This window comes from Felis catus, chromosome F1 (assembly GCF_018350175.1).
Source record: "Felis catus isolate Fca126 chromosome F1, F.catus_Fca126_mat1.0, whole genome shotgun sequence".
Lineage (NCBI taxonomy): Eukaryota > Metazoa > Chordata > Mammalia > Carnivora > Felidae > Felis > Felis catus.
This window is the reverse complement of record NC_058384.1, coordinates 68,931,811-68,943,915: the sequence shown is the minus strand read 5'-3', so window position 1 is coordinate 68,943,915 and position 12,105 is coordinate 68,931,811. Positions and strand designations below refer to the sequence as shown.

The following is a 12,105-nucleotide window of genomic DNA, read 5'->3' as shown; positions in this document are numbered from 1 at the left end:
AGACATGGCAAAGGGCTAGAGCACTTTTTCTTCTTTCTGCCCTGGGACAGCCTCATGAGGGTGGCCCAGATCCTTCCTGCCTTGGGTCTCAAGCTGTTTGACAGCTGCACCAGGATGGTGTTCACATGCTAGCCGTTTCCAAGTAAATCCCCTCTTTGGAACATCCTAGGCTGACAGGCCACTGGGTCAAGGCCCTTCAGACAGAGTAGGTGGAATCAGGGGGGTCAGAAGACATGGTTTTAGGGAAATGAGGAGCTAGCAGGTAGTGGCTCATTGAGAGACCTTGAACCAGGTCAGAGTATGGGAGGAATGTGCGGCATGTCTCTGAGGTGCTTTGGTCCTCTTCCCTAAAAGGGTGATTATCTTGTGAAATCCTGTCCTGAGGAAGTTTCAAGTCGGAGTTACTGGTGAGGACGGACTCTGATGCATTGTTTTAGGCATCAGCGTAAAAGAAGGGGTGTGTTTTCTAAGGGTTTGCTTGCGGTTAATTCTGTCTCTGGACCAGAAACCTCAGGATAGGGTGGAGATTTGGCTCCTGGATCTTCACAGGCCGAGAGATCGGAGGCAGGGGTGTTGGAGGGTTGGTAGTAGACACTGAGTCTTGAGCACATTAGAAATCTGCTGTGGGAAAGCAGGAGCTGAATGAAGAGCCTCAGTCATTGCTGGCAGGTGGCAGGCCAGCGCAGACGTCAGGGCCAGCCCTCTGGGACTTATTAGTGGGCACAGCAAGGGCGGGTTGAGCAGGTAAACAAGAACTCTCGGTTAAGGACAGAGCAGGCTGGCTTCGGGTGCAGAGTGGAGTACGTGTGGGGTGGGTTTTGTTCCAGTTGTACCTTGGCTTTCATCTGCCCTCTCGGCAGCCCTTATGTTTATAGTTTTTGAGTGTATCTGTTTCCTATTTGATGTCTGAACGGAACAGCTGGGAGCAGGCCTGGCTCAGGGGTTGGGGGGTGTAGGAGGCTGAGTAGGCAGGCACTAGCAGTTAGGAGGTGAAGGTGATAGGGGAGGGTGTGGCAGTTTCTCTTCCTCAGAGTCAAGGACCCAGGCCTTGGTAGTTCTCGGTTAAGAAGGTGGGTTGGAGGCTGCCTGGGCCCAGCCTGGAGGGTTTGGGGCACAAGTGCTGCCTCCATGCCATCCTGTCACCTTTCCTTTCTTCTGAGACTCTCTGCTTCTCTTCTCTGGTCCCCACTGAGTTTTGTTTTGGGTTTTTTTTCCCCATCTACTTCTCTTCCAAGCCAGTCAGAAAACTGGCACAGGGGTTGGTGAGGCAACTGACAGCATCCGGAAGGGGTGCCCTGGTGCTCAGCTGCATGTGTTAGCAACGGTGTGGTTGGTAAGGCCCCACATGGCACACGGGATCAGGTAGACAGGATCTTCTGTCTTCATCTGTCCCTGTGTCTCCTGAGAAACTTGTCCTCCTTCCCTGTCCCGGGTTTCTTCTGCGCTTCTGCTCTTTATGGAACAGACAGGGCTCCTCTCTGGTGACTCTGGTCTCTGTCTGTCCTGACATGGATCTTCCTCTGCCTTTGTCTCCCTCCTCCTCTGTGCCCAGCCTGTAAGTCACACCTCCAGGGCGGGAGGCTCCAGGGCAGAAGCACCATTTACCAACCACCACATTGACAGTAGCTCACTGTCACTTATCCATTAATTAATTATTCCCTTGCTTGCTTGTACTTCTTGTTTTTTTACTGTTAGCGTTTGTTTTTGAGAGAGAGTACGCATGCGCATGCACACGCATGTGCACGGGGCAGGGGCAGAGACTGAGGGAGATGCAGAGCCCAAAATGGGGCTCCATCCCAAGAACCATGAGCTCATGACCTGAACCAAAATCAAGAGTCGGACGCTTAACTGGCTGAGCCACCCAGGCGCCCTCCCTTTTGCTTGTACTTTTTGATCTCAGATGGAGTCAGAGGATAATTAAATTCTCCTTTGGGAATGAAAAGGGTATGAAAAGTTGTGGCACAGGAGGGATCTTGAAGCGTTGGTGTTTTTATCAGATCAGTCGTTTGACTTACGGGCCGTAGAGGCCGGAGGAAGTAACAGTAGCTAAGTGCTCAGGAGTCCCTCCTATATCAAGGCCGGAGCGCAGGAGGAGCACTTCCCTTCCGGACACTGAGGGTGAAAGAGCTTAGGGATGTGGTTGTCTCACAGCCACCTTAGGTCCTCACCTCCCTCCCCAGTAGCCTCTTCTCGCAGCTATTTCTAGCACTGGCAGAGAGGTGTGACAAGCATGGAATCTAGAACGGGACTGCCTGGACTTGGATTCTGGCTCTTCTTCTGTCTCTTCAGTGACCTGGGGCAAGTTACTTTACTCCCTTGTACCTGTTTCTTTCTTCATCTGTAAGAACAGAGCTGGTAGCACCTATTTCAGAGGGTTGTTACGGGATTCAAATGCAACCATATGTGTAATATGGAGCGCAGTGTCAGTGCATGTTAGCTTAGCATATTTGCTATCGTTGTTGATGCCACTGGCTTTCCGAGGTAGGAGGTATGTTTCCAAGGTGCCCTTTGTGCTGAGACCCTGACAGCCTGGAGCTCAGTGGGTAGTGAGGCCTCCTGAGGCCTTCCTCTGGGAGTCTGCTGTCTCTAGAGAGAGGTGAGAACGCTCTCAGGAAGGGGAGCAGGAGCATTCAAAGATTGGCGTACTCTGCCTCACCTCTCCCAGGGCTGGGTGCACCTAAGGACCCCTCCTTTTTCAGTCTTGGCAGAGCAAAGGGCAGTCCAGAGAAAAGAAGAATGATGTTTAATTAAAGAAGTTCAGTTTGGTCCTGCCCTTTCTTTCTGGGGCCTTGGTCCCTGGATCCTTTACCCTAATGCTCCTAGCCCTTTGCTTCATCTGGCTGAGTCAATACAGGTCTAAAAACCTCTTTGAGGTCCTTTCTGGTCTGTTCAACCAAACCCATCCTGCAGTGACCTTTCACTGGCAGATGAAAAGCAGACGGCCTCCACCTGGTTTTGCTCAGCTTGTGGCATGAAACAGGGTGACAGTTTCTAAGAAGAGACATGGGGGGTCAAGGAGCCTTTCCTAGGAGGCTTTTCTGCCTTCTCGGAGAGTAGTTGCATTCCTTTTCCCGCTGTGTGTGACAGGGCCAGGGTGGGGTTGGGGTGGAGGAGCCCTGTGGAAGGGCAGCGTCCACAGGGGCCACTTGAATCCCATGAGTGGTATTTAAGGTGGCGGGGGGAGCCTGTCCTCAGCCTACCGGCTGCTCACGACCTTGCTTCTCACAGTGTTACCGGGACTTGGCTCTGGTGAGTCGCGACGGCATGAATATTGTCCTGAACAAGATCAACCAGATACTTATGGAGAAGTACCTGAAGCTGCAGGATACCTGCCGTACTCAGGTAAGGCCGGGAAGGAAAGAGAGATCCAGCTCAAAGACATGCTAGAGTTTGGATCCCCTCTTAAAGAGAAGGGACAGAGGAATCAGGGATAACATGCCCTGCCTTCGTACACCTAAACTGTAACGTGGTTGGATTCACCCTTTCCTCAAATTTGCAGGCCCTTCTCTTCATCCGTCTTCTTCTCTCCCTTTTAGTTGGTGTGGTTGGTGCGGGAACTAGTGAAGAGTGCGGTTCTGGGAGCTGACGGTGTGTGCATGACGTTCATGAAGCAGATTGCTGGTGAGTTGATGGCAAGGGTGGAAAGCAGAGAGAGGAGCCCAGAGGCTAGGTGCAGGCTGTGGAGGACAGTGAAGGGCCTTGGGGTTTCAGTTCCTGGGTTGCCTGGACTGTTTTCTCCTGAGACAGGCCTCTTCTGGCCACACAATGATGCAGAAAGCAATGGAAAAATCACAGGGCGGGGGGGTCTCTTGAAGCAATACGTCTTGCCTTGCCTTGTTTTCCTTCCTGCCAAACTCAGGGCATGATGTAGAATAGTTGGCCTGATTTGGCCAGTCCTTACTCTGGGGTTTCATGGCATGTTGGATCAGGAAGGATCTGGAAGGAATGGGAAGAGAGGGGAGGGCAAATGATTTGTTCCTGTGACATTGTATGCTTTCAGAAACCCAGGTATCTTCCTTGGCTCCACCTCTACATTCCAAACTCTTGCTTCCAAATATTTATGACATCTGATGGGACCAGTTTGAGGAAAGAACTATGTCACTGGAGAGACCCTGACATTTAGGTTTTATTATCTCATTGGCATCAATGACATCAGTCCGAGTCACTGAATATCCAAGAGGCCTGTCCATGCTGCCTCTTCTCCCCAAATCACATGTGTTTGTTTAAAAATGACCCTGCTTTGCTATCTCCTCATTCCCATTGGTTCCTCGCTTCCTCTTTAAGATTGTCTGTAACCCTGGTGCTCTTGTTTTGATGTGCATAAACCTTACCCTGTGTGATGTGTGACTATGTGGACACTGACTTTTTTTTTCTTTTTTTTTAATGTTTATTTTTGAGAGAGACAGAGCACAAGCAAGGGAGGGTCCAGAGAGAGAGCATGAGCCAGGGAAGGGCAGAGACAGAGAGAGACACAGAATCTGAAGCAGGCTCCAGGCTCTGAGCTCTCAGCACAGAGCCTGACGCAGGACTCGAACCCACGAACTGAGAGATCACGACCCGAGCTGAAGTCAGACACTCAACTGACTGAGCCACCCAGGCACCCCTTGTATACTTTTTTTTTTTTTTTAATTTTTTTTTTAACGTTTATTTATTTTTGAGACAGAGAGAGACAGAGCATGAACGGGGGAGGAGCAGAGAGAGAGGGAGACACAGAATCGGAAGCAGCCTCCAGGCTCTGGGCCATCAGCCCAGAGCCCGACGCGGGGCTCGAACTCACGGACTGTGAGATCGTGACCTGAGCTGAAGTCGGACACTCAACCGACTGAGCCACCCAGGCGCCCCTCCTTGTATACTTTTAAATGGGTGAATTTTACAGTATGTGAATTGTACTTAATTACAAAAAAAAAAAATTTAAAGTATGGAAAATTATGTCTGTAATTTACTTCTAAATAGTTCAAGAAAAAAAGTACTTTTCTTGCAAATTTTCTGTAAATTTTTTTTAAAAGTTTATTTACTTATTTCGAGAGAGAGCGCACACACATGCGCACAAATAGAGGAGGAGCAGAGAGAGAGGGAGACAGAATCCGAAACAGGCTCCAGGCTCCAAGCTGTCAGCACAGAACCCGACGCAGGGTTTGAACCCATGAGCCATGAGATCACGACCAGAGCCAAAGTCGGATGCTCAACTGACTGAGCCCCCCGCAGGCAGCCCAACACTGACTTTTTAAATTAGGAAGGAGCAAGCATGATGGTGTGCTGGCTCCTTTACCTCCTGGTGTTTCCTTTCCTGGTTTGGTCTTCCTAAGTCTCCGCTTCTCATCCTCGGACTTTGGTCTGGCATTGCCACATGTAATTTTGCCCCAGAAAGTTCCATAGCAAGCACAGAAGACCGTGGCCTGTCTTGTGCCTGAAACAAGAAACCCTTGGCCTGTGATGTGCCTGACTTGGTTTGGGACACCCTGATGCTGGATGGCCACTGTCACTGGCTGTCTGTATCTCAGGCCCTGTTTGAGATGTCACCCTTTCTTCCAACCAGGGGCTCTTCATGTCTCTGTCCTAGACATTCCCTTTCCAGGGTCAGAGTAGTCCCACTCCAACCCCCAGGTTATAGAAAAGTAGCAGCTCTGGTTTCTGGAAAATTCTAGAACCTTCCCTTCCTTTCTCTGTGGAAGCAAAGGGGAAACTTCAAAGCATGACTGAACAGAAAGCAGGTGTTCCAACACTCAGAACCTCCATGATGGGATAGCAGTTAGGGATGGAGAAACAGGATGGGTGAAGAACTGTGTTGGATTAGTGGACTTGCTAATGAAAGTCATTCTCGTTGTTTTCTCCCCCTTTGAAATCAGGTGGAGATGTTACTGCAAAAAATATCTGGTTGGCAGAGAGTGTCCTGGATATCCTGACAGAGCAGAGGTAGAGTCTGCCATGATGGGTACAGGTGTGGGCGGCCTGAGAACACCTAGGGTTAGAGAGGGGGAGGGAGGGCAAGTGGAGGAATCAAGGGTATGGTATGGCCCAGGGGATTAAGGGGTGGGGAAGAGGTCTTTGCCAAAACATCTCAGAACCCAGGAAAAACTAGCTTCATCTGATAAGGGTTTATTTTTGATCCAGACCTCCTTGGAATGTTTATCTTTGGGGGGAGACATGGGAGAATGAGCTCAGCAGAGTGGGGCCAGCCAACCACTCGGGCCTGGCAGGTACCCCTTTTCTCCCTTCTGAGGCTCTCCACCCAACAACCCCTGCTGTCTTGAGATGGGAGTGAGGAGGTAACGGGCCCAGGAATTCTGCTCAAGTTTGCACACAGGGCTGGGGGGCTGCGGTGGTAAAGGACATAAGGGGGACACGCTGGGCTTCTGGCCAGTTCTTTTTCCCATCAAAGGACCAGAAATTTTATAAGGCCTGTTCCGTATTTGAACTTGTTGGGGGCAAGGCCTCCTCTTGGTCTTCTGTTGCTTGACTTCTGAGTCTGTTTTGTGTGAGGCCACCACAGTAGTCAAATGTCCATATTTCCTGTGGTTCAGAAGAACAGACTTCCTCCCTTATTCACACTTGTTCTGGGCACTGCCCCAGCGGAGAGCTGGGTCAGGTGCCATGCAGCGCCACCTAGTGCCCTGGGCTGGGCTCTCCGCTGCAGCTCCGGCTCAGGCACTTCCATTGGTGCCGCTGCACAGCCCGGGAGATCCTAGCACTTTCTTGCAGGGTGTCTGTGCCTGTCTGGTGTCCTGAGTCCAGTGGTCTCACTTTCTTTTTCTCTTTATTACCCATCCCAGGACTCAGTTACATTCATCACCTTTGCTGACAGTCTTCCTAAATGATCGTTCTCATTTTGTTTCTGTTCTGGTACTGTAAAGCTGCATTTTCCTCATTTGGGCAGTTGGGAGCGGTCTCCGTGTACAGGTGTCACATAACTGCCCTACCTTTGCTCCTACCCCACAAAAACTCAAATCTTTTGGTGCAAGTGAGTCCCTAGATGTTTAAAACCATCTTCTTGGGATGCCTGGGTGGCCCAGTCGGTTTCAAGTGTCCAACTTTTGATTTCAGCTCAGTCATGATCTCACGGTCCTGAGATTGAGCCCAGTGTCAGGCTCTGTGCTGAGAGCGCAGAGCCTGCTTGGGATTCTCTCCTCCCTCTGCCCCTCCCCCACTCACATGCGCGCTGGCTCACTTGCTGTCTCAGAAACAAAACAAAACAGAGTCTTCTTCCACATCTCCCCTTCTCCCTCCTCCCCAAGTGTTTCTAGGGCCATGGAATTAACAGGTAGCACATGGGGGAGGGCCTCCCCATTGTCCTTGGATTCTGCGTTCACTCTCTGAAAGGAAAAGACCAGAGTCTTTTAATTAGATGTCTTGAGCACTTTTCCGGAATCAGGATGTTGCCTGGTTGGCTTAATTAAACTTGTTTCTCTGGTTCCCTGGCTTCCAGCAGGGGTGCCAAAGGCCTTATAAGTACTTGCTTGAGGGAGATAGCTCCCAGTTTTGGCACTTTGAGACAGCATTGGAGTTTTTGTCCTCTCCCCACTGTCTTTCTACCCTTTTGAAAGCAGCAGGGAGCACATTACCCCCTTCCCCCAGGGAAATTTAAAAACTCCTGAGGAAATAGGCTTTGCCATCCAAAATCATGTTCTTCTTTTCAGATTATGATTTAGGGCAGGTACCTCATTGGGAGTGGGAGCAGTGGCCAGAGAGCCAGGGAACCCTGTATGGCATGGAGGGCCGCTCACGGCAGGCACAGTGGCAGGGCTGACACAGTACACCCTAAAACCGCCAGCGTTCTCAAGGTGTCTTAGCTTCTGGAGGTCCTCATTCCACTCTGTAAGAACTGCTGGCTTTGGGACACCTCTAGAACCTCTTTCCCCATTCTCTGGGCTGGATAGAAGCTGTAGTTTAATCTCTGTCCCCAGTACCTCGCGTGGTGCTCGGCACATACATGACAGGTGCTCAGTAAATGTTTGAACGAGTGCATCAACGAGCAAGTATTTGATTGGAAGGTCAATAGTTATGTGAAAAAGAAAGATTGCTTTCAGTCAGCGCTTATCTCCATTGGGCGCCTGGTAGAGTGGTAGGAGGTCGTCCCTACCTGAGCCAGTTGGTAGTCCAAGATGGTCACGAGCAAATAGTCAAGAAATCAAAGATCCTCCTCCCAGTGTCAATCATTGGACATTTCTGAGGCCCCAGAACCAAGTGTGGGCGTGAACTGGGAGGAGGAACAAGTCTGGACAGAGCGCAGATGCCAGGTGTTTCCTCCCCCACCCCCCCACCCCCCTTCTGTAGGGAATGGGTGTTGAAGAGCAGCATCCTCATCGCCATGGCTGTTTACACGTACCTCCGCCTCATCGTCGACCACCACGGAACTGCCCAGCTCCAGGCCCTGCGGCAGAAGGAGGTGGACTTTTGCATGTCGCTGCTTCGCGAACGGGTGAGGGCTAAGACTGTGGGCAGGTGAACCCTAGGATGGGACGCCTGTGTAAGTTTTGTGAGCTGACCTAGGCTAGAGATGTCATTTTGGGGAGATGGGGATGGTTCAAGGCCTGGTGTTTTTCCATCATTCCGAAACAGAGCAAGGGAGAAGGTGGGAATCTGCGTGGAGCAGCTCTGGCTCCAGGAACTGCTGTCCCTGGAGGAGGGATTTCCAGGCCCTCTTCATGGACACTGTTGTATACCACAGACCCTGACTGCCCATTATTATGCAACCCCCCCCACACCTGGGTGATGGCTGTGGTCAAGTGGGATTATGAACTGTCCACTCTGACATCTCCCAAGAGAGGTCCCAGAGCTCTGATCTCTAATGCAGTAGCCACTCCCCATATGTGGCAACTTAACGTTAATCAAAATTAAATTTAAAATTGAGTTCCTTAGTTGAATTATCTACACACATTTCAAGTGCTCATTAGCCACCTGTGGCTGATGGTGACCCTTTTGGACAGCACAGAGATGGAGATCATTTCCATTTCCATAGATTGTTCTGTTGGACAAGGGGAGTTTGGGGAAAGGTGTTTGGGGCTTAGCTTGCCTGTCCTGTCCTTTTGGAATTGTAGTCTCTCGATCTGGGTCAAAACCATCCTGGGAGGAGAGAGGAGTAGATTCATGTGAAAGTCAACAGGGCTTTAGTAGTTACCAGTAACCTATCCTCCTTATGTCCATCCCCGGCTTCCAGCTCTCTCCCCCAAGCAGCTGGGAGCCAGTCCTTTGGTGCCAGAAGAAATCCTCTGGTCCCTTCGGCCCTCTTTCCTTCCTTCCCTAGAACGAGCTGCTCCTTGGTCCTCCCTGCAGCAGGTAAATTATCCGTGTTTTCATTCTCTCTCCTGTCCCCCCTCCCCTCATCAAGTTCATGGAATGTTTGATGATTGGCCGGGACCTCGTACGACTACTTCAGAATGTTGCCAGGATACCAGAATTTGAACTGCTTTGGAAAGATATTATCCATAACCCTCAGGCCTTAAGTCCTCAGTTCACAGGTAAGGAAGGGCCAGGGCATCCTGCCCTTGAGAGGTGGGAGTTTGGAGTATGTGCTGAGTGAATCAAGAGGGCAGAGGCTGGAGGGTAGGAGAGGCTTTGGCAGCCAGAAATAGGGAGCTTGGGACAGGGCAGGTTTTGCCAAGTACAGCTGGATGTGGGGGTGGCAGGGGTCCAGAGCAATTCTTAGGGTTCCCAGACAGCCCCTGCCTGGCAGACTGCTGCTGCCATTGGTCCCAAGAAAAACTGAGGCAGAGCCGTGATCCTCCTCCTCCTCCTCCCCCCCCCCCACAGCTCTTTGGCTTGGGAGGTGAGCTGATGGCCAGTTTCCAGGCTCACTGGGTCCAGCAGGGGAGTCAGAGGTCAGCTCGTGAGACTGAGTCAGCAGAGGGGCTGGGATTAGCCCTGTAAGAGAGTGCTTCTCCCTGGGATCAGTCTTGCCTCTGAATTCCAAGGATCCAGCCTAGCCAAAATTCTGTTCATGAGAGGGAGTCTTGTGTGCCTCTCCCTGACAAGGTCCTTTTGAAAGCCGTTTCCCCTTTTCAGGGTCCCTCCCCACCTCCAGCACGCACGCATGTGCACATGGAACCAGTTGTCTGAGCCCTGGAGAGTCAGGAAAGGAGGGGAAGGTCCTGGTCCTCCTTTATATTGTACTGCTCTTATGTTGAACATGTGTTGAGTTGTTTTGAGTGCTTACGTGTGTGCTAGACACGTGTGTTGATTCATTTAATCCTCAGGACAACCCTTGAAGATGGATATTTTACTTTCCACATTTACAGATAAAGAAAATGAGGTTCAAGGAGATTAAGTAATTTGCCCAAGGCCACACAGCTAGTGAGTGTCAGAGGCAGGATTTGGATCCAGGTCTGTCTGACTCCAGAGCCCGTGCCTATACCACAACCACATTAATCCCAGGACCCAGGGATGGGACCATAAGGAGCAGAAAGAGAGGCTAGGGTTTCCCATGTTTTCCCCTAACTTTCCCACATGTTGCCAACTGGATATTGTGAGTAGGGGGCTCTGAACGGCCAGGAACAGAAAAGAAGTAATATATCGGGGTCCTGGGGCTGGTGGTTGGTTGGAGCAGAACATTCAGATGCTGATTAGAGCCCCCACTTGTATCTGTGCTTGACCTCTCTTGGTCTGGTCTTAGAGTTTCCCCATGAGCAAGACCACTGGCCATAAGTACCTGGCCCAGGTTCCCCACCTGCCTTCTACTCCTTCTGGAAGGTCCTCAGGCTTCTGTCTTTTCTCTTCCCTTACATACTTGGTCCAGGTATCCTGCAGCTTCTTCAGTCCAGAACATCCCGAAAATTCCTGGCATGTCGTCTAACCCCAGATATGGAGACTAAGCTCCTCTTTATGACCTCCCGGGTAAGCTAATCTTTTGCAGCAGGAGCAGAAGCTGCAGGTTAGCTGGGCTTCTTCCTCCAGCCTGCAGATGCATTACCGTTGAGTGCTGGCTGGCAGAGTGGTGGCCAAGTGGGTACCCGATCTACCTGGCATTGGGCAGGTGCCATGAGCTGGGGATACAGTGTTCAGTAAAAGAGGTATAGTTGGAGCTCTTGCGAAGCTTTCAGTCTATCTAAAACCATCGCTAAACCAAAAATTATACACAAATTATGTAATTTACAAATGTGAAATGTGTGTAAAAGCGTATAGAGAGGTGTTCATTCTGGAAAACCCACCATTCCTATGGCCAAATGTGAATTCTCAGGAAGAGCTTTGGCCTGGTGGTTTCCAAACATGGCTGAGTTCTAGCAGGGTTAGGTGAGCAGCATGTTAAATATACATGTCCCAGGATCCCAGTCTCCCACATAATCTGATTGAGGAATCTGTGTTTGTTTAACAGAGTTTCCAGGCAACAGCTCCTCTACAGCCAGTCTGGAGTTGGGGAGCCTTCTGGCCTAGTCTGCTTTTGGTTTCCTGAGTCATCCAGGAGAACCGCGCAGATCTGTGCTATCCCATGTAGTAGCCACCTTCGGGTTGCAGTTTAAATTAGTTAAAGCTAGGGCCACCTGGCTGGCTTAGTTGGTAGAGCATGTGACTCTTGATCTCAAGGTAGGGTCTTGAATTCAAGCCCCACGTTGAGTGTAGGGATTACTAAAAATAGATGCCAAAAATAATTTAATAAGTGAATTAGTTAAAGCTAGGTAAAATAAAAGATTCCTTACCTCAGTTGTGGTTCAGTAGCCATCATCATTGCAGAAAATTCTATTGGACAGTGTTGGTCTAGACATATCTTTCTTTTTAGCCTTTCTGCTCTCTGTTTTGGTTGAATTTGGGAAATAGAAGAGGAAAACCAGATCTCTGCTCTTACCCAGTGTTGCTATTTGTAACCACGTTAGAGTCTGATTGGGGGAAGGAATTGCTGCAAGAAGCTTTGGAGAGTCTGTGTAGCTGGGATAGTGACCCTTTAGTCACTCGACATCAGAGAGCTTTTGGTCAGCTTTCTGTCAGGCTCAGTCCTTGTTCTCGAGGAACATTCCTTGCTGGCCACAAGGGGCTTGCGAAAATAAGAAAAGATAAGAAAAGTGCTTACAACTGGAGCCTCAGTGACTGGAACAGGAGGAAGGAACCAAAATCCAGCTGCAGTCACAGTTGGGGGCAATTGGGACATTAGGTTGGTGGCAGGAACGAAGGCAACCCTGG

General features: G+C 50.3%; 1 protein-coding gene across 1 annotated transcript in view; it reads left to right on the top strand.

The window, feature by feature from the left end:
* INTS3 (integrator complex subunit 3) overlaps window positions 1-12,105 on the top strand; it is a 38,366-nt gene that overhangs the window by 12,519 nt on the left and 13,742 nt on the right. The window contains exons 4-9 of the mRNA XM_003999768.6: window positions 3,229-3,342; window positions 3,537-3,621; window positions 5,847-5,913; window positions 8,272-8,416; window positions 9,326-9,455; window positions 10,730-10,827. Coding sequence (XP_003999817.1) covers window positions 3,229-3,342; window positions 3,537-3,621; window positions 5,847-5,913; window positions 8,272-8,416; window positions 9,326-9,455; window positions 10,730-10,827 — 639 coding nt within the window. The remainder of the gene's footprint in view (window positions 1-3,228; window positions 3,343-3,536; window positions 3,622-5,846; window positions 5,914-8,271; window positions 8,417-9,325; window positions 9,456-10,729; window positions 10,828-12,105) is intronic.